Genomic DNA, 21,676 nt, shown 5'->3' with positions numbered 1-21,676 from the left:
TCTCTTTTTCCTGCTGGAAGAAGCCATGGGAGTTTTGAAATTCAAGGACTCAGCACACAGTAGCTGGGCAGAAGATGGATGGGCAATATGACAAGGAATTCAGGCAGTGTCAGGGAGCTGAGAGTCCCTTCACTCACAGCCAGCCAGAAAACAGGGACCTCACCTCTGCAGTCCAAATAACTGGATTATGTCAGCAACCTAAATGATCTTGGAAGCAAATTCTCCCTCAGAGCCTACAAATAAGAGAACAGCTTGCCAACAGCTTGATTTCTGCTTAGGAAAACCATATCAGAGAAAACAGCTGAGTTCACCAGACTTCTGACCTACATCTGTAAGATAATAAATGTGTGTTGTTTTTAATAAATGCACACAAACAGCAAGGAGAAAAATGGGGCATGACAAATGAGGCTGTACATGTTTGTGGCAGGTTGTACTTAATCTGGTGTAGTCTCTGTCAGGCGAAAGGCCAAAGAATGTTTTCTTCCCTGCACTCAACATAAACTTTCAGTGACCCAAGTGAAGCAAGAAATTGTGCTTAGATCCTTTTAAAATGCCAGGAAATTTGCCCAATAATAATAATACCTACCCTTACTATGTACCAGGGAAAATTCCAAGTATTTTTTATATGTTAAATGATAATCCTTGACTGTTAGACATATTATTATCCTCAGAGAATCTGGATAACTACCAGAAAGTCGGGAGCTGGAATTCAAACTCAGAAAGCCTGTCTCCAGAGGTCTTGCTCCTGAAATCATGCTGCAGGATTTGGGACCATCCCTGTAGATACGTCTGTTGTGGTCTAAACGGAAAACCCAAAGAAAACAAGGAAGTTGAAAGCCCTTTCCTAAGTAAGGGGCAGAGGGTACAGTGTTCATGATTGTGTGAACAGCCCATTTTCAATTCTTGATTTCTCGTCCTCAGGAAAATAATGAAATTGTGGGAAGATTTTCACAAATCACATAGGGAGAATTAGCATGATGGGAAGGGTGTAATTTAGAAGGGATATACTGACTACATCACTTAGCTGCCGCTGCCTTCTGCTCTCTTGTTGCCTTGAGAATGATTTGATATGGTTTCTCCTTATTAAGAACTAAGTGTAAAATAAATACGGATCACCTAGATAGGGGGAAGATCCTGGTTTTCTTTCTATCAAAGATGTTTAAAATTTTCCAAAACAGTGGACAAATCTGGTGTCTTTAAGAGGTTATACCTGGAAAGTAAAGAAAACTATCTTGTCCTTGACACTAAGGGAAATCATTTTGTAACTCATATCAATGGTAGCATATGATATTCACAGCTATAGTGTATTCATCAGCTTTTTGTCACTTGACCAAAATACCTAACATACAACTTACGGAAGACTTATCCTGACTCAGCTTCAGAGGTTTTAGTCCGTAATCTGCTGGTTCCGTTGCTCTTATCCTGAGGTGAGTCAGAACATCATGATGAAAGGGCATGGTGGAGGAAAGCTTCTCAGCTCATGGCAGCCAAGAAAACAAAAAGGGAGTAAGGAAGAGACCAAGGATAACATATACTCTCCAAGGGTATGCCCTCAAGGATCCACCATACAACTATATCTCAACTCCTACACCTTCTACCACCTCTCAATAATGTCATCAAATTATTATCCCACAGAGAAGGTCAGCGTCTTCATGATCCAATCACTTCCCAAAAGCCCCACCTCTGAACATTGGTCCTTTAGGGACCAAGCCATAAACACAGGAGTCTTTGTGAGACAATTCAAATCTAAACTATAACACATATCATTGATATTTATCATAAAAATTGTTACTTATGATCAATTATCTATTATCAGAATCCTGAGACTGAAGTCACTTCATAATGAAAAAGTCATATATTTTATTTTTTTCTGAAGAGAGACTGTCACTATCACATTTGTTGTGAACTGTGGCTAACTATGTCAGATATATATTAGCATATCTGAAATAAAGGCATTTAAATATTAAAGATTAGTATTCACTTAATGAAAATTAAGGAGATAGAGGTTTTCTTTGTCTTTCAACAAAATTTAACAAACTTACGATGAATCTTTAATATATACCAGGCACTAGACTAGGAACACAGTTAATTAAATTATAGGCACTAAGGTGCTTGTAGTTTTATAGGTAAGAGAAATAGACTTGCCAATAAAGATAAAAGTCATAAAAGAAGATTGCACTGAAGGCTCTGGAAATGGAGAGATCCAAGTCAGGCTCTAAAGAGTCAATGAAAGTTGCCTCCAACCAGATATTCATACCAGCCAATGGGTGGTTCAGGTTATGGAAACAGTATGCCTCAAAAAATAGAAAGATTATGTGTGGCTTATTGTGAAAATGTTTCAGTAAGTCAACAGAGAAGGCTGGATATGTGGAAGAGGAGAGGAAAAGGTTGGAGAAATATTCAAGTGGGAGGAAGAGAAGCAGCTGATCGTGAAGGGTTTCGTGTGCCTTGTTGAAGGGAAACACCTTATCTTGAAGGTGGTGGTGATTCACATGTGGGCTGGAAGCTTGGTGGTGTGATCAGAATCACTTTGGGAAGATCAGAGTGACAACCTTTGGAAGAATGCATTGGAGAACAAAACCTAAGAAAGGAGATCAGTTGGAAGGTGGTAGCAGGTCCTTGGGAAAGACTTAAGGGCTCAAACCAAGGCATAACCATGAGGAGGAGGCAGGAATGAGAGAGATTAAGGAGGTTGACTCCAAACACGTTAGAGAATGGCTGTTGTTCAAGTGAAGAAGTACATGTTTAGGATGACTCTCAGCTCTCTGAGCTGGGTGGGTCATCAGTCACCAAAAGAGGAAACATTGGAAGAATAAGTTCATATAGAGAGACACTGATTCATTGCTGGACATTTTTCATTTAAATGAACATAACAAAACAGGTAAATATAAGATTCTGCATTTCAGGGGAATTTACCATATCAATTGAGCATTATTTTTAACAAAAAGTATTTTATAATTATATATGCTCTCTATAAGATGACTTTTAAGCATTTACCAGGGAATTATAGGCTATTTCTCTTTCATAAAGCATTAGGTGTGATTTCTAGGACCATTAAATGAAGTAGAAATTGTGAAAGATTGTAATTAGAAAATGTTTATGATGGCATGCTCTTTTCTCAATCCTGGGAAACTAACAGGAATGAGAATAAACAAGGTTATTGCTTTAGTACTGTACCTTCGAAGAGGACATTTCATAACCCACATACCTTGCTGTGCAATGGAACAGTCTTCCTTCTGCTGTTTGCCATTTAGAATTTAGATACTGGATTTTTCACTGTTCTCTTTTCCCTGTCTCAATGTGAGCTACATCATTTAGTCATTTAATAGAAGAGTAGTTGGAAGTTCTCATATGAAAGCTGTTTTACTCCTAAAAAATCTTGAAAAGAAAGGTTGAATCTAATTTTTTCTTTTTCTCATCTCTCTTAAATTTGAGTAGAATAATCCTAAAAATTGAAGGTGAAACAAAGACTGGAAACATAAAGCAAATTTATAACATCTAACTTTATAGAATAAATTCTCAACTCCAGACTTATAATAAAGCAACCCTAGTAGTATTAAGGAAATTACTACTTATACATTGATATTAAAGCATATTGTTTAACATGAATCCAAAATATAAGCTAAAATGTACATATAAACTAAAGGATTAGTATTAGTTTATTATTTTTTAAACAAAATATTTTTTTATAAAAGTCTTTGCACCTAGTGACTAGTTTCCATTTAAGAATTTTCTAGGCAACTTGTATCACAAAAATTTTTGTTTTGATCTCTGAGTGATATTTTGTCCCAGACTTGAAGCAACTTCTAGTCACCCCATGGATATGTCATCAATCTGTTATGTGTGAATGTGCACTATTCTTTCCTGTCCTTGACCAAATGTTTCATTTCCTGAAAATGAAATTACTTAAATGCAACAAACAGATGGTCAAAGAGTCCTGTAGAAGCTTGTACTGCTACAAAAGTTATTATCTGAATTCCTGAGGTAAGCCTGAGAATTTAGCAAAAATTCTTTTTCACACATAACTGTGCCATAGTTGATATTGCAATCTTCCTGCCATTTTAAAATTCACTTTGGACATTAGGAAGAAAAGACTAAAAAGTTATTTCCTATTTTATGTGAAAAAATTAAAAGTATGATCAAATCACACGGACCACATTGGTTTAGACTTATCTTAAAATTGTTCTTAAGGTATTAAAAAATAACATCATAAATTACATATGAAAATAGAAAAAATATAGCTTGATTCTCTTCCTATTTCAAGTCTTCAAAAAGTCTGTTCTCTAGGTTAAAGAAATACTCCTCATCAGTATAGCATGGGGAATTTAGATAAATAAGACGTGATTCTTTGTATCCTCTTTTCTTTTCTTTTTTTTTTTTTTTAATTGTCAGATATAAATGTTTGGACATTTGGTTCAATGCAAAAAAAAAAAAAAAACTCTGTGATGCCTCTGTCTCAGGTATATATCATACTTTAAATAACAATTTATTATATACCAACCATTCAAAAATAGCAAAACCACTTTGCTGTTGGAAAATTTTTCAGCTGTCGCTCAATGATTCTTTAGGAAACCTGTAAAGCACAAAGACTTTTGTAAAAGAGCAATGGCCAAGTGCAGTGAGCATGTGAACTTCTGTAAAACTTTTCCAGTTGTTTATACATGCCCTTTAGTAAGATGCTTTCATTGAATTAGGTTGTTTCTTCTTTAATCTATATACCTAACCACACTCAAAGTCCAATATCAGAAAATAGCAAAATTTTCCTTCATACAGATGCATTAGAAGACATTTGTGAAGTCCTGCAAAGATTACAATGAATATATCACAAAATAGGTGCTAGCGAACACCTTCGTAAATCTTTCCTGTTGTTTTGGCCTAAAATATTCTGGGAATTCTCCAATTAGAAAACATATGTTAAAGTTTTACCATCTGTTATAGGGCTTGCTCAAGTTATGTTGTGGTGTGGGGAAAAGGAAAAAAAAGAATATAATGAGTAAAAGACTTCAGCACTTCTAATAACTCACGTACTAAGAGAAATATAAGAAGAGGAACATGAGGAGTGATGTTACAGATATATTCAGATAATCTGTTCAGGGGATCTTCCAGGTCATCTGCAGACTCCTTTCTCCTCCAACCTTCAGAGTCTCAGACGAGGTTAGCAGAAGCAGTAGGCTACCCAGTTACTGAACAGTTCCCTTCCTCTCCTGCCCTCTCTGGGCCTCAAGGTTACTGTGCCTTACCTTTCCCTCTGCCCATACACAGGAGACCCCCAGCCTTGCTGTCTATTTCTTTTAGTCTGCCCCTTTCCTATTCATTGTACTTGCACCTTACTCAGACATAAAAGCTTTGGTCATTTAAGGAAGCCAGTCTCCCCAGAACACTGCCTAAGTGCTTAAAGTTGGATTAAATAGAAGTAAGAATCAATTGGGGGCGCTGGGGATGTGGCTCAAGCGGTAGCGTGCTCGCCTGGCATGCGTGCGGCCCAGGTTTGATCCTCAGTACCACATACAAACAAAGATGTTGTGTCCGTTGAAAACTAAACAACAAATATTTTAAAAAAAAATTCTCTCTCTCTCTCTCTCTCTCTCTCTCTCTCTGTCAAAAAAAAAAAAAAAAGAATCGATTGGGAAGATACTCAAAGAGGAAGGTGCTCTTGGCACATCTCCCTCTCTTAGTGGTTTGTCCCAGGAGAGTCAGAACCTCAGCAGCACTCTCATGCAATCTTAAAGCTTCTGCTGTGATCATTAGTTTAAGAGAGGACAGCTGAGGCCTTGGACATTTGAAGGCCAGTGATTTGTCAAGTGAGTGTGGTTCCTCTGCCAGGAAAGGGGATGTAATAAATAGGGACTGTGACAACACTGGGGAAGTTTTCTGTATGAACAATCCACATATCAAATATAAGTGTACTCTAGATGGTTATATTAGTTTCCCACTTATGAATCTGGTACCCACAATACTCAAAGCCAACTGCCTATCTAGTGTTATTTGTAGGAAGTCAGAAAAAGAGAGTAGTGATAGTGTGAGCTTTGTTAATCCCAACCTCTCTCCATACGCCTTTGCTCTGACCACGATAGAACAACGCTGGAGGCCTTGTCTATGGGAAGTAGTCAGATTTGACTAGTTTACAGTACAGCAGTTTCAAGAATGATTCTAGCCCTTGAGAGGTGAAAGGCTTTTAGATGGTTGTGTAAGCATCTGCTCAGATCACATTAATAAATTCTTTAACCACATTATGCCACATAAGCAGGCTCCAAGACGTTAGAATCAAAAAGACTCATCAAATGTCTATGGCAAAGATCAAAATAGCCCCCATAGAGAGACTTTATTAACATGGGAGCTTACCCCAAGCATAGCCTGGCTCTGTACCCAGCAGTGCATGAAGTTCTTTGCAAGTGGCAAGCAGGGAGGGCCATGCAACACTGTGGATTCAACCATAGCCTCTGCTCTCCAGAATTCATTTGTGAGGTTTCTAGTGAGCTACTTCAAGTTTTAAGTAGTAAAAAATTCATTTTATATAAAATTGTTATCACTCAATGAAATTTTTTTTCCCTCTGTTCAGCTCTGTTACTTAAGTTAGATCCTGATTTTGTGGGGGTAGATAATTTTTGTTTATAATGAAACTTGTTTATTTCCTCATTGAAATGTAACTGGAACATACAATTGTTTTGTAATATTACAATTTTTTGTTTGTTGTCATGCACTTTATATAAATAAATAAATGTCAAATGGCCAAAGGGTTTTGTTAGGACGTAGAATAACTCTCTGATTTAAGCATTGTTGAAAGTGTAATTTTACTTGATATATGTGATTATTATCAGGTAAGCAAAATGAAGCCTACCATTACTCACCATATCTTTATTGTGGAGCTGTTTATGAAATGCCCAAGAACTGGGCAGGACTAGCATGTAGCATGGTGTCGTAGACAAAGCAAGCTTCAATCATAACTTTTTTGCTGTGTACATAAGGATACTCACTCTGTATAAGAGCTTCTCTGATGCCTCCAGGAGCACAGCAACTTCAAAAGGTTTTGGCTAAGACTGCAGCACAGTCAGATGCACTCCATGTGTGAATTTCATCTTTTCTACATTGAATTTTTACCAGTTGTGTAGAGGTAGCCTAGTATGCCTTTTTAGGACAGTACGCTTAATATTGGAGATGATCCGAAGAAATTGCAGATTTCTCAGTATGGTATTCTAATTAAAACCTAATTAGCGATTCACTGTGCTGGAAGTTGGAATTTAGCATAGAAATAATTTCACTAGGCATAGAAAGTAAAGATGTATATTTTGGAGACATTAGAATTTCAAAAATATAAGGCAGCACATGTGGAATTTAGAGGTGTTAAAAAAATCTTAAGTGTGGGTTTCTCCATAGCTTTGAGCTTGAACAGTTTTGTATAATCAGTGAGCTTGCCAAACAGTATCAAAAAACTCATTTTCTTCAAGTGCTTTATTTATCTTTAATAGAACCTTCATCACCCTGGTGTTGTAAATTTGGAGTGTATGTTTGAGACGCCTGAAAGAGTGTTTGTTGTTATGGAAAAACTCCATGGAGACATGTTGGAGATGATCTTGTCAAGTGAAAAGGGCAGGTTGCCAGAGCACATAACGAAGTTTTTAATTACTCAGGTAAGAAATCAATTAGAGGCAGAAAAAAATAATTTAATATCAAATGTTATAACTGTTTTACTACAGCTTCCTAGCCTTGTTGTTTAGTCTGTACTTCCAATCTAAACTACACTAGGAAAGGTTGCAGAGCTTATTATTGTATGCTCTGATTAGTATCTGTTAGTCAGAGTCCAGTATACCAAATTAGTAACATGGAAGTCAGCCCATGTATTGGGATTATTCATGGGACTTTATAAAGTACATTGGCTTAGTCCTGATTCAATGTAAATATTTAAGAATGCACATTCCTGTTGCATATTGAATTCCTTTGTCTACATTTGTGTTGGTTGCTGTTTGAATACCATAATAGGATACTTCTTCCATTGAAATTTCCCTAGCAACTCGCTGTGTTCATCTACTCCATTTCAGTGTCTTGAGCAAACTGGACTGGCTATTGTGCATTTCATCTTGCTCTTTTAAATTTATGTACTGGTAGAAAACATCTTCAAATTAATAGACTGAAATGAAAGTATTTTGGTGATTATCTTCTTTATAGATACTCGTGGCTTTGCGGCATCTTCATTTTAAAAATATCGTTCACTGTGACCTTAAGCCAGAAAACGTGTTGCTGGCATCAGCCGATCCTTTCCCTCAGGCAAGTATAAAAGCTTCTCTCAGCAAAAAGCCAGCTGACAGCGTCACTGGCTCCCAGGCAGCTTCCTGTCACCTTCTCCCTCCCAACCCCACTTCAAGATCTTTGTTTCAAGTTCTCTCTGTGTGTTCCCATCCATTTGTTACCTTCTTATATTTCAGGACTGTGATTTTGTCACTGGCTTTTTAGTTCAGTGAGTCTTAATAGTACATACCTGTGCCTTCTTATTGCTTTTCTTTTCTTTTTTGGGTTGGGTGGGGGGTGTCTTTCAAAACTGGCAACTCTAGCCTAAGGTTGAAACCACTGGCTGTGAGAGTGAGGACACTTGAGAGTCCCAGAGAGCTATCCTCTCTCTAAGGGTGGGCAAGACCTTCATTTTCAGCGTTGTTCTCCAGGCCCAGGGCAAAATTCTTCTTTTTCTCAATTCAGAGGGTAGAAAACAACTGGATCTCTCCCTAGGGAGTCAGAGATCTTAAGTGACCTGACCATGGTTGGCTGTCTTGCTTTGCCATCTTGACACCTTCAGGTCCTGCCAATGTGCCAAAACAGAGCCAATTATTGTGGATGGCACGACTCAACTATCTTCTGTCGTTCATCCTCATAATAAGCCCTTGAGTTAGCCCTTCACTCCCCAGACTTGCATGTTTCCCTGCCCACTTCTAAGTATACTTGTTTTGATATTTCTCTGTTTTTTTTTTTTGGGGGGGGGGGGTTAGATGATGTTTATGAATGAAAGCATGCCTTTGTATCAGTATGGAAACCATTGTCATCCTTTATCACTTAGCAGAAAATAGCTATTTCTTAGACCATAAGAAAATCATATTGTTCTGTATGAAGAGTTATGGTAGTTTCTGACAGACTTCAACTAACCCATATACAGACACATAATTGTGATTGAATGATTTCTGCATACACTTTTGTCAACAGGTGAAACTTTGTGATTTTGGCTTTGCCCGGATCATTGGAGAGAAATCTTTCCGAAGATCTGTGGTTGGTACCCCAGCTTACCTGGCACCTGAGGTTCTAAGAAACAAGGGTTATAATCGCTCCCTAGACATGTGGTCTGTCGGGGTGATTATCTACGTAAGCCTAAGTGGCACGTTCCCATTTAACGAAGATGAGGACATACACGACCAAATCCAGAATGCAGCTTTCATGTATCCACCAAATCCCTGGAAGGAAATCTCTCATGAAGGTAATAACTTCCATGCAAAAATGATCATGACTTATTTTTTAAGAGTTATGAGTTTAATTGTGAATTATTACACTGATAAATGTTCACTGTGCCTACCAGATTAGAAGCACAAATTGATTGATGTTGGTTGAAAGTAAATGAAAACAAAAATGTCTTTTGATGAAATGTGTGTGTGTTTACAAATATAGAAAAAGTAATATGTGTATTAAGAGGTAGATGAAACAACCAGAATGAACTTGTTCATATTTTTGTATTTTCTTAAAATGTACAAATATTTATATATTGATATAATGATAATGAATCTTTAGTGAAGGTTTACTTACCATGTACCTGGGTTTGTTTAATGTTGGCTCAACATATGGAAATCAATAATCGCAATTCATTACATCAATAGACTTAAAGATAAGAATCATATGATCATCTCAATAGATGCAGAAAAAGCATTTGACAAAATATAGCTCTGCTTTATGTTCAAAACACTAGAAAAACTAGGGATAGTAAGAACATACCTCAACATTGTAAAAGCTATCTATGCTAAGCCAAGGCCAACATCATTCTAAATGGAGAAAAAAAATGAAAGCATTCCCTCCAAAAACTGTAACAAGACAGGGATGCCCTGTTTCACCACTTCTATTCAGCGTAGTCCCAGAAAGTCTAGCCAGAGCACTTAGACAGACAAAAGAAATTCAAGGGATATGAATAGGAAAAGAAGAATTCAACTATTGCTGTTTGTTGATGATATGATTCTATATTTAGGATCCAAAAAAATTCTACCAGAAAACTTTTAGAGCTAAAAATTGTATTGAATATTTTTAAAGTATTATCAAGAACTTTTGACATTGATATTTTAATTATCAAACCATATAAATTAGTGTGGCAAAATCTTTGTCTAGTGATTTCTTTTGTGTAATGTTAGAGTATGCATCATATTTTACCTGGCCATGTCCTTGGATGTTTGTTCAGCATTAGAACATCCTTATACGTATGATTTCTATAAGTATCTATGATGACTTCTTTAGAATAGATTAACTGGGCAGTGTTGCATTAAAGCTTCTATTCTTCTTAATAAATACTGCCATCCTCTTAAAGGAAAACAGATAGTGTTTTAAAGATGGCAGGGCTGATGAGGGCAAATAAAATGACTTATTCAATGTTTTTGAAAGGTAGGTGTTCCTCAGTAAAGATGCTTTGGAGTTTATTTAATTCTCATAAAAATTTCATAAGATAGTTTTTTTTAATTATACCTGTAATTTAAATAAGAAAACTGAAATATTAAAAAGTTATGCTGTAAATTTGAATCACAAAACTAGTCAGGGGCAGGGCCAGAACTCATGCCGGAAGTCTGAACATTCATCCTTTCATTATTCCTGCTTCCTTGTTGTTTCTGGACAACATCTAGGCCAGAAGCCAATACATGCATAGGATTAACCTCTCTTATTTGATGCCTGTTACTGCATGTGTTGGTATAGCAATGGGAAAAGAATGTATATCAGCTGCCTAATGTAGATTAAATTATTAGATGTTTAGTATTAAATGGCAAGAGCTATCCATTGTCAGAGCTTTAAGTTACCATTAGCAACAACCTTTAACATCCTCTAATTACTTGTAAATTATAGCAAGGTGGATGTATCTTAAAGGAATCTGTGGCCTACAAAAGAGCTATCATATATGCCAAAGGAATAATTAAATATTTAGGATGGTTCAACAAAGATGAAAGTGAAGTATAATTATATTTCTTTTCTAGAAGACAGAAAAGAAGGCATTATCAGATAACCTGTGACCAAGGCTCTTGTTAGGAAACATCTCCTTTAAATAGAGCTAACCCTCATGCTTGATGCCTTTAATCCAGAAATCCAGTAAAATAACTTGATGCCTTTTTACAGACTTCATATCAGAATACCCTTGAAGTCAATTTAACATTTTTTGGTTATTGTCACTGGTATAGAAACCAAAGGCCTAAGTTTCTATGGCTTATGAACACTTGTTGGGAAATCACAATTTACATACATCATAGGTAACATGAAAGTAGAGAATAGAACATAAAATGCTTCAAAGAACTTGAAAGCTAGTTGGGGAGATGAGTTACACAAATTTAGAAAATTGTAAATTTATTTTCTTGAATTGTCAGAGAGGTATGAAATCAGAGTCTTCAAGTTCAGAGGAATGACAATCACTGTGAACTTGACTGGTCAAAACTACATTTTCATATAAGATAGATCTTATGCCAAATCACCAAAGAATGGTAAGGAAGAGACATAGTATTTTTGTAAGAGGGAATGATACAGGATAATTCAGAAGGATAATTCAGAATTATATTTGATCAGGAAGAACACATTTTTCTTGGCTATAGAAGTGTCAACATTTTTCTTCCTACTCAAAATGATGTGGAGACCAGCTCAGGTCAATAATAAAGCCCTCCTTTTTCTTTTTTTTTTCAATTAAATTAGTTATTATTATATGTTATACATGATGGCAGAATGCAATTCATTTCATATTACACACATAGAGCACAATTTTTCAAGTCACCGATTGTACACAAAATCTTTTCACACCATTTGTGTCTTCATACGTGTACTTAGGGTAATGAAGTCTAACTCATTCCACCATCATTCCCACCTCCTTGCCCTCTCCTTTTCTCTCCCTCCCCTTTGCCCTATCGAAAGTTCCTCCATTCCTCCCATGCTCCCCCCACCCCCTGCCCTATTGCCATTATGAGTCAGCATCCTTATATCAAAGAAAACTTTTAACCTTTGGTTTTGACTTGGCTGATCTGGCTGGCTAGGTGGTGTTCCCTTCCTCCCTCACTGCTCCATGTGCGTCTCCCAAAGCTGTGTGCTCAAAGAGGAAGACCTTCCCTGATAGAGGAGGACCCTGTTCTTTGGTAAAGGGTATAAGACTAGCTGTGCTCCCCTGCTGGAACCTCCAAACAAGCTCTCAAAGCCCTTCTTTTTGGTTTAGTTATTAACAGACCCCTCTCCCCAATGCCTCCTTTGCCTCATCCTTTCCTCTGAGGCACAGGAGCTGTACTATTTGCATCTCAGGATACTTTAAATCACATCAGAAACACTAAGAATCCAGATACAGGGAAATCAAAATCTAGGGCCCCACCATGACTATAAAGTCAAAGATCAAGGTCAGCAGTCCAGCAGTGTGAGATATAGCCCTATCTGCCATTTTAATTAGTCACCACCTATCTTTTGGACTTCACCTCCTCTAGGATAAGATGGGATAATGATTCCAGTCTGCATAGTGAGGCTGTAATCAAAACTGAATGAGACAAAGAATGTGAGAGGCATTTATAAAGGCAGGTGTGGGGTCAGCCAAGGACTTGAATTGAGAGGAGGACAGCAGAATACTAAGCTAAGCAATTGCCCTGGCTGGTAACCAAGTATTGATTGTGTAATTTTAGAAACTGTGCAAACTGGTATACGTGTTTCCCTGGTGTTCTTCATACATATTGCTAAGTGTCCTTTTTAGTTTTTTTTTTTTCCACTTGAAAAAGCAAAAGAAAATGTGGAAGTCTTTGTAGCATGAATAGATGTTTCAGTATTTTAAAAAAAAAGTGCCTTTGACATGAATTTTTTTTTCTGTTAGTGTAGACATGGATTTGATATAATATAATAGCTATGTATTGTGGTGCTTGACCTTCACACAAGAAGAGAATTTGATAAGTAATTTGCTTTAGTCTGTATATTACAGAGAAACCAGAAAGGTTTAGTGACTTAACTAAGGTCACACAATGATCATGAAATTAAGGGGTTGGCCTTGAAATCAAAATCAGTCTCCCTTCTTTACACTATGCATTGTTACCCCAAAGGGTTCTTATTTCTGGATTGGTATTTAGGAACCTATGGAGTTTTATACTCATTATGTATTCTTGCTATGATAATATAATGAATATCAGCATCATGGAAAGATACTTACTAATAATCTGTCAGTGAATTAATCGGGACAGAAACCTATCTGAGCAAATAAGATAATTTATTGACTCACACAGTTGAGAAATCCAAGAGGTAAACCTGAAGATTCAGCTGGATTCTGCAGTTCAAGTGTTAGGTTTCTCCACCTCACAGCTCTGCTTTGTTTTAAGGGGGCTTCCTTCTCAGGCAGACTCTTCATATGCTGCCAATTTATTCCCAGCAGCTCAGGCTTACCTGCTACTTATTGTTGTTCATGATCTCAGAATGGAAGAGCAATCATCTCCCTGTAGCCACAGATTCTCTGAAAGGGGCCCCTTGACTATGCTTGGATCCCATAGTATCTAGGGGACAATCACACAGTCACCCCAGGAGCCTGGCTCTGATTGGCCCTATGGGTGATCATGAGTCCCTCCAGTTAGGAGAAAGGAAGTTCCTACAGGGAAAAGATGCTAGGATAAAAATAAATGCAAAAGCATTAATAGGTGTCCATTTTAAAAACAGAATTTTTTTGCACATATAAACCAAAATATGATTTGAGAAATGAGAGAAAATCTTAAAGCTTAGCAAATATTACAAGTAAAAGCGAGAGGGTAAAATTAATTAAAAAATTAAATAGGAAAATATTAAAATATTAGTAATTAAAATTTTATAGCATTTGCCTTATAAAAAAGCACTAAACACGTTTTGTATATAAACTCACTTAGCCATCCTAAACTTTTATTAAATACTATTATTGTTTCCATTTTGAAGATAAGGAAATGTAGACATAGAGGGGTAAGTAGCTTGTCTGAGTGGGGCCAGTTTGCAAATCCTGTCAGCTGGTTCCAAAGTAAATGCTTTTATCTACAACATTTACAGACTCTTGATTATCCTTCTAATGTGGTTAGCCATCCTGTTACATTAATTTTTAAAATGATTTCACCTGCTTAGAGCTAGAGAAGCAATGCAATTTGTCATAATCTCTAAAAATCCTGGGAAATGGGATCATGTTCTGGTAAACAACCTGAATATAGTGATATTAATTACTACCTCCCTGGATTATATTACATATTAAATGAGATTGCACTTGGACATGCTTACCATAGTGATTAGCAGAACACATTAGCTTTAAATACCTTGGTTACTTTTTAATTCCCAGTCACTTTACAAATTCCGTTCTTCTTTTATCTATCACTCTAGTATGTTTATATTTACTTTTTTATGTATGTACAAACGCAAATGTAATTATAATTATTTATAAAGATATAACTACATTTATATGTACTTAACTATAGTTGATATAATAAAATAATAGTAGGGAATTACATGTAACTAAGTGCATATAGCCATCATATTCAATTATACATAATATCTATGTAATATATGTATGTATTTATATGCAAAAACACATATACAAAACAGTGCAGCATAAATCATATCATTACAGACAGTTACACAAGTAGAGACTCTAGCCCATCAGGGGACAGTGTTTGTGATTATATCAGTGTGTCCTAAGGCAGTCTTGTGTGTTCTGCTGCGTTTCATTTCATCAATGCTACTATCTGGATGACCATTTTTCATCATCTGATATATCCATCACTGCCCTGTCAGAAATTAGAAATGGCCTCACTATCACCTCCTGCTTTATCTCATTCCAGGTGAGGATTAGCACTTGGCACAGCCATCTTACTAACTTTCTTACTTAGTTCCTTGATAGGACATGTGTACTCATTTAAAAATATTCGCTTGATTTGGCAAATTCACTTATAATACAGAAAGAGCAACCCATTGTCAGTTTGTTTTGTTTTGTTTTGTTTTATGTAACCAGGTAAAACTGAAGAATTGCAACTTACTTGATCATTCACCAGTATGCCCCTCCTTTCATTTGCATTATTTAAAACTCCTAAAGAACAAGAGACAAACCAGGGTATCCTCCATGTATCTCACAGGTGGTACATTTTAAGAGTGATATTGCCTTTAAAAACCCCAGAAAATTGCAAACAAGAGTGTCTATCACTTAAGAAGTGATACCAGGAGGGAAGAGCTTAAAATGGGAAATGGGGGAGGGAGTAAAACTAACAAATAGTTGAAATAGAAATATTTGTAAAGCAAGGGATTCCTAAGAATTTTGCTAAAGAACCACCTTGATTATGGCTCATTTTAAATCTATCATGGCCTGCTCTAGATCTATAGTGGGCGATTTTAACTTTGGCATACCAACAGGTAATTAGAGAAGCTATTTTAAAATGTAGGCTCCCTGGTTCCACACTTGTAAACTGTTGGAGAAAAAGTATAAAATTCCTCTCATCCCTAACATCTCTTTACATCCACATCATCTTTTTGATCAGAGAAATAAAAGCAGGACATGTTCTTGGTTCAAGATTTTAGGTAATATTTCAAAATTTTTGATATATTCAGATATATTTCAATTTTAGATATATTTCAAAATAGTAAGATTACAAAAGATAGCACAGGCATCTTTTGTCAAAAAGAAAGAAGACAAATATATAAACCCAGGGCAACTAAAAGTTATATAATACAGAAGCAACTAAGATGTGTGTTATGATTTTGAACTATTAAAGAAATGTAGGAAAAGAGAATCCTTATAACACTTAAAGTCTCATTGAATTGACATAGTTGTGGGTTTGAGGTTCTAGGTAATAGCTATAGGGGAGGGTTTTTACCTAGAGTTCATACATTTATAATAATTATATATAAATCATTTCACATAATGCTTATTAATTTTAGATAACATTTAAACTAAACACGTCTGACTTAATTATAATTATGCAAAAGATTATAAATAACGGAATCCTATAACACTAGGAATAAGGAGGACAAAAAAAAAGCGGTGAAGAGAATTATAAGAGCCCAAACTTCCAGAGTTCATGTGAGATACTGCATGGATTAGTTATATAAATTTACATATGTCATTTAATATTCAGTTTAGTTAAAAGTTAAGAATTTGAAATAAGCATTATGTATTATCAATATTTACTATATCTTTTAACTGGCTGTATCTCTCATATTGTATGTTAGGACCTGATCTAAATTACAAAGGTTGCCTACCAGTACAATAATTTAATGTATTTAAATTGATTGGGAGGATGAAGAGGACAATAAGGTAGAGAAAACTAAAATGAAAAGATTCATTATCTTTAACTATCTGATTCTTCTTTAACTATCTGTAGTAAAGGACCAGTTGGTTTTTGCTTTAATCTCTAAACATATGGACCAGTACTTTGTAAAATATTTTTTAATGTGAGAGCAATGTAAAATGGATACAAAGTTTCCAGAGACTCAGTCTCACTCTCTGTACTTATAACAGACCAATAACAAACAATTCAGAATGGCACTGATCCGTTCTGATTGTTCACACTTGAGTAGCACTGGTTTAAAGTTAGTGAATCAAGCATAAAAGATACTGCATTATTCAGAGGCATTCAGGTAATTAGAAGAAGAATTTAAAATAGGTACTCTCTAAATAGTGGGTCAAAAGTGAAAAGAGAGGTTTTTATTTTTTCTCTTTGAAATCTTCTTACTGAAGAGTTCAGTAATAATCATATTTCTTATGTGATTATTCTCTATGTATGACGATTATACAGCTTTCCCCAGGTGCTTAGGATAACTTTTGTAAAAACTAATACAAATAAATAAAGGACATGAAGTTAAAGAAGGATCCAGGAATAATGGAGTACCTTTTGCATAATTATAATTCTTCCATGCCTGGTCTAAAAATTGAACAAAATTTTAAATAAATATAAATATTATGTAAAAATGTCATTCTCTGAAAAGCTTCAAGATTCTATTTCCTTTTCAATAACACCAATCACTACAGTGTGACTGAGCAGATGAAGATGTTATCTTAAGTCTCTAAACCTATCATGTCCTCACAAAGAAGAATTTTCAATATGAGAACCAAATGAATTCTCTTTTTCTACATTCCTTCATTGCTCAGATTCACAGCACATTTCTTGTGTGATTATTCTCTGTGTATGACAATTGTACAGCTTTTGTTTTCCTTGGAGTTTCTTCTCTGAGGAAGAGAAGTGACATGGTGAACTAAATGATGCAGACTGTGTAGTTAGTGAAGTGACACATAATTTGCTTCAGTGCAAGTTGTTTCATTAAGAGACTGTTGACAGACTTGCAATAATGGAGGGGAAAGCATTTGCTAGAGTTAACAATACATTTCCATCATGATGTGTTCATTTAGAGGAGTAGAGTAGATTTGAGGAAGGTTAGTAGTGGGGCTATGGAGATCAACAGAGAAATTACTACTTTTTCTCTTTCAGAGTTCTGATATTTCTTTATATGCCATTAAAGAAGCAAGCAGGCAGTAATCAACACAGAGGCAGCCTCGGAAATTGTCTCACGATGAGCCCCGACCCCTGCAGGCAGAAGGTCATTTTCTGTGTTCACAGGTGAAGTTTGAAGAAGCACCTATTCCCCAGTCACCTGCTGTGTTGTTACTGCTCAGTTTCAGAGTCACATGGCTAGTTGATATTCTCAAGAATTAAGATCAGACAGGAAGCCTCAGCATACCATATATAAAAAGGAAAAAAAAGAAAGGAAATGCACTTTCATTAATCCAAAAGCTTGCTTTTAGTGCAAAATTAATTATCCAATTGTGATTGTGTGCCCATTATGTAGGTTCCCTCCACTTGTGTGCTCTGACTGCTTCAATGGTAGTATTTATACCTCTTCTTTTCCCTGATAAGCACAACTATAATTTATTCTTCTAGTTTATCTCAGTCATTAGCTGTACAGTATAGACTATAGGGTATCTCAAGACATAGAATGACCACTATATTAACAACTGAATTTATCAAAGCATCTAAATTTTATTTTAAAAGCATTTTTGTTTTTGCCATTCCACTTGATAAATTCAAATAAAATTGGTCACAAGTGTGTTTTTCCCCCAGAAATTGGAGATTGAAAAATACAGCCAGTACAAACACAAAGAAAAGCTAAATAAAAGCCTAGCACCATTACCACATGGTATGTTTTCAAAATCTAACAGTGTTCCAGAATGCTAAATACTTAAGTTGGAAGTAGCACTTTGCCATGAAAAGGAACCAGCTGTAGGTCTCTCTTTCACTCCATATTGTTCAAAACAAAAAATAACCCCATTGAAAATAAGCCTCGGGTAGATGAGACCCAGAAATCCAATGGATTGGGAAACAAAAGAAAGACAATTGTCATTTTAATAATTAAACTGTGTTTGTAACAGTTTATGAGGCTTGCAGATCCAGCAAGCCTGCTGAATATTAATGAATAGATTGATTTGTCAACATATTAACACCACTGTCAGACATAACAGCACGCAGGAGAGGCGTGGGGACTAGCCAGTGAACTACTTAAAAATGCTGACTGGGTGCCAGGAAATTTAATCACAATTGATAAAGTAAAGTGAATGATGTGGGTCAGAGCCTCCATGGGGTTTAACATTTTAAACAATCTCAACTTAAAATTCTGGAATCAATTGTGTTCAATGATTTTTTTTTGTCATATTCTTTCATAAGAGCTTTAAAGTTATGAGCCAAAGGCATGTGATGATTTGAAAAATATGTACAGGTAGATTGAATTGTGTGTGTGTGTGTGTGTGTGTGTGTGTGTGGTGTGAATATTTTATAATCCAGTGAGGTAATATCTGAAACCATTGCCCACTAGGAAAGGAATCATCTATTTTGATAACAAGTAAAATATAATTAATGGCAATGTTTCTAATAAGTGACTATTTGTAGAGAATAACTGCTCATAAGTTTGAGCAAGAACATTGCCATTGTAAGTGCTCAAAAGTTGGCTTTTTATTTGCCCCCCCCCACAAATTGAAATATTTTCTTATATATTTCAATTATAAGGTTAAAATTTCACTTCTGGATATAAATCACAGTTGTGTTGAAATATGACGTCTGAATATATATGGGGAGATAGCTGACTAGAGGATCAGAAAAGATTAAATATTTGGTGAGTTTGCTTCCTTCCACAAAAACAAAACAGAATAATATTTCAAAATACAGGATGTTAAAAATCTTATCTAACCCTTATATTGCTCCTCAGTACTAATCTACTGAGCAGAATATTCTTAAATTGCTCCAGTGATGGAAAATACACAATTTTTTGAGGATCCAAATTTTTTCTTAACTCAACCCTAATACAATAAGCAAAAATATCTCTAGTGTTTATGCCCACTGGCAGAACAAACCCAGTCCCTTTCCAAGTAAAGGTTCATCTCAGATGTTTGAAAGCAGCCCTCACATTTCCCCAGGCTCCTCTTCTCCTGGGCAGTCAGTTTTCCATCAAACTCTCTGTTTACTCTGATCCAAACACAATCCTCTTTGCCTCTGTTCTTTTTAAATCAAACCTCAGAAAGTGTCTGACTTGGGGTTCAACAAATCTAATGAAGAGTGATTCGAAGATACCACTTACCTCATTATAATGAATATTTCTTTTAGCATGGCATAAAATAAAGTTTGATTTGGGGGCAAATAGTAGACATATCAAATCCACTGTGAATTTAAAAACCTGAATTTCTTTTTATACATGTTGTTGATAAGACAGATTTTCCAGTTCTGTATTTAGATCTTGGGGCAGGTGGAATTGAGAATACTTAGTTCCATTTGTCCCTGTTAAATGTTATCAGGATGGCCCATTGCTCCAGCCTGTATATATTTGGAGAATTGTGTGATCCAACTTACTTAATCTTCCTGTCAGTGTCTTCTGAGTCAAAGTTATTCTGAAGCCCTCCTGTGTCTTCATTCCAGAATATTGAACAAAATGGGACTGAAAACAGATACCTTTCTCTGTGCTTAAGTACTTTTCTCTGTATTTAGATCTGTTTGTTCAAGGGCTCATTGGACAGCATCACAACAGTTATGAACCTCCTCCAGTGTTCACATATTCCATAACTACTCAAAATCTGGTCTACAGACCAGTAATATTGGCAACCTGGGCACCATTAAAGATAGACTCTCAGAACCAGGTGGTGTTACACACCTATTATCCCAGTGATTGGGAGGCTAAAACAAGAGGCTGGCAAGTTTGAGACCAACCTCAGGAACTTAGCAAGGCACTCAGCAACTTAGTGAGACCCTGTCTCAAAAAAAAAAAAAAAAAGGTTGCGAATGTGGTTCAGTGGTTAAGGGATCCTGAATTCAATTCCCAGTACCTCCCCCCACCAAAAAAAAAAGATGGACTCTTAGGCTCCTTCCCAGATTTACCCAATCAGAATCTTCATTTAAGATTTCCAAACTATTATTCATGTTTGTTAAAATCTGAGATATTACTTAGCATAGTTATACTAGACTCTAGCTGCACGTATTAGAAACCCCTGAGACTCCTACAATGACCAATACCTACCTGGAGGCCTTTCCCCTAAAGATTTTCACTTGGTTTATTAGTATTTAAAAATGAAAATCTCCAAAGGATTTTCAAGTGTAATGACAATGTAAAAAAGAAAAAGAAATATCTACCTAAACTTAGCAGAATTACATATTTTTATTTCTGCCCTAAATGCTGAATCAGTTGGACATCAGTTTGACTTGTGTGTGCTTGTGTTGAAACAATTCATGATGTCCAAGATTGTGTTGCCAGTCCTCAGGAAGAAATGAAATTGAATGTGAAGCAAAAGAGTAACCATTGATAGAATGACTTTCTACAGAGGAAAGAACTGAAAAAGGAAAGACACCAGCTCAAATCTCTAAAGGTCTTGCACTTCATTGGATTCCAGTAATTGACTCAGGAACGAGTGAGATGATGGTTTCCAGTGGCCTTGCTTGCTGCTGGCAGCCTCTGGTTTCAGCCCCTGAGAGGAGCATCCCAGTTAGTGTTGCTGGGCAACGGCATGCTGGGTTGAGAGCTGGAATGTGAAGGGTTGCAAAACGATTTTTAAAATAAACACACAACTTACCATCAGCATGAAGCAAACCAAAGGGAGAGAAGTACTGAGCATTGCCTTGCAGCAGACAGTGAGCCTGAAGTGAATGGGAATAAAGAAAACACTGGCTCAAAGGCAAGGAGCCTAGCAGTTACTTGGTGATGGCTACATCAAAAGAATGATAGTTTTGATATGGTATATAATTTGAAGTTATGGACCTGAATAATTTGGGGGCGGAGAGAAGACAGAATGGACGAAAACAAAAACAACAAAAGAAACCAGTCCTGTGGTGTGACAAGCAATCTCCTTTCTGTAAAATAACATAATCTATATTGCAATATTCTCAGCATCATTCTGATTTTCTGATAATCCTATCTATGGTATCTGACATTTTGTAGAGTTGTGATCTCCTACGATCCAGGAATATTTATAACCAAAATGTAC

The 21,676-nt window shown here is 36.1% G+C and overlaps 1 protein-coding gene across 3 annotated transcripts in view; it reads left to right on the top strand.

Annotated features, from left to right (window-relative positions):
- Positions 1–21,676, top strand: part of Prkd1 (protein kinase D1) — a 326,804-nt gene that overhangs the window by 297,181 nt on the left and 7,947 nt on the right. For all 3 annotated transcript variants that reach the window (XM_058585839.1, XM_046465232.2, XM_058585840.1), the window contains 3 exons: positions 7,467–7,628; positions 8,164–8,262; positions 9,187–9,454. In XM_058585839.1, the coding sequence (XP_058441822.1) occupies positions 7,467–7,628; positions 8,164–8,262; positions 9,187–9,454 (529 nt within the window). The remainder of the gene's footprint in view (positions 1–7,466; positions 7,629–8,163; positions 8,263–9,186; positions 9,455–21,676) is intronic.

This window comes from Marmota monax, unplaced genomic scaffold (assembly GCF_021218885.2).
Source record: "Marmota monax isolate L192 unplaced genomic scaffold, Marmota_monax_Labrador192_F-V1.1 WCK01_AAM20220418_F8-fsc00079, whole genome shotgun sequence".
NCBI classification, from domain to species: Eukaryota; Metazoa; Chordata; class Mammalia; order Rodentia; family Sciuridae; genus Marmota; species Marmota monax.
This window is presented reverse-complemented; position numbering and strand designations above follow the sequence as displayed.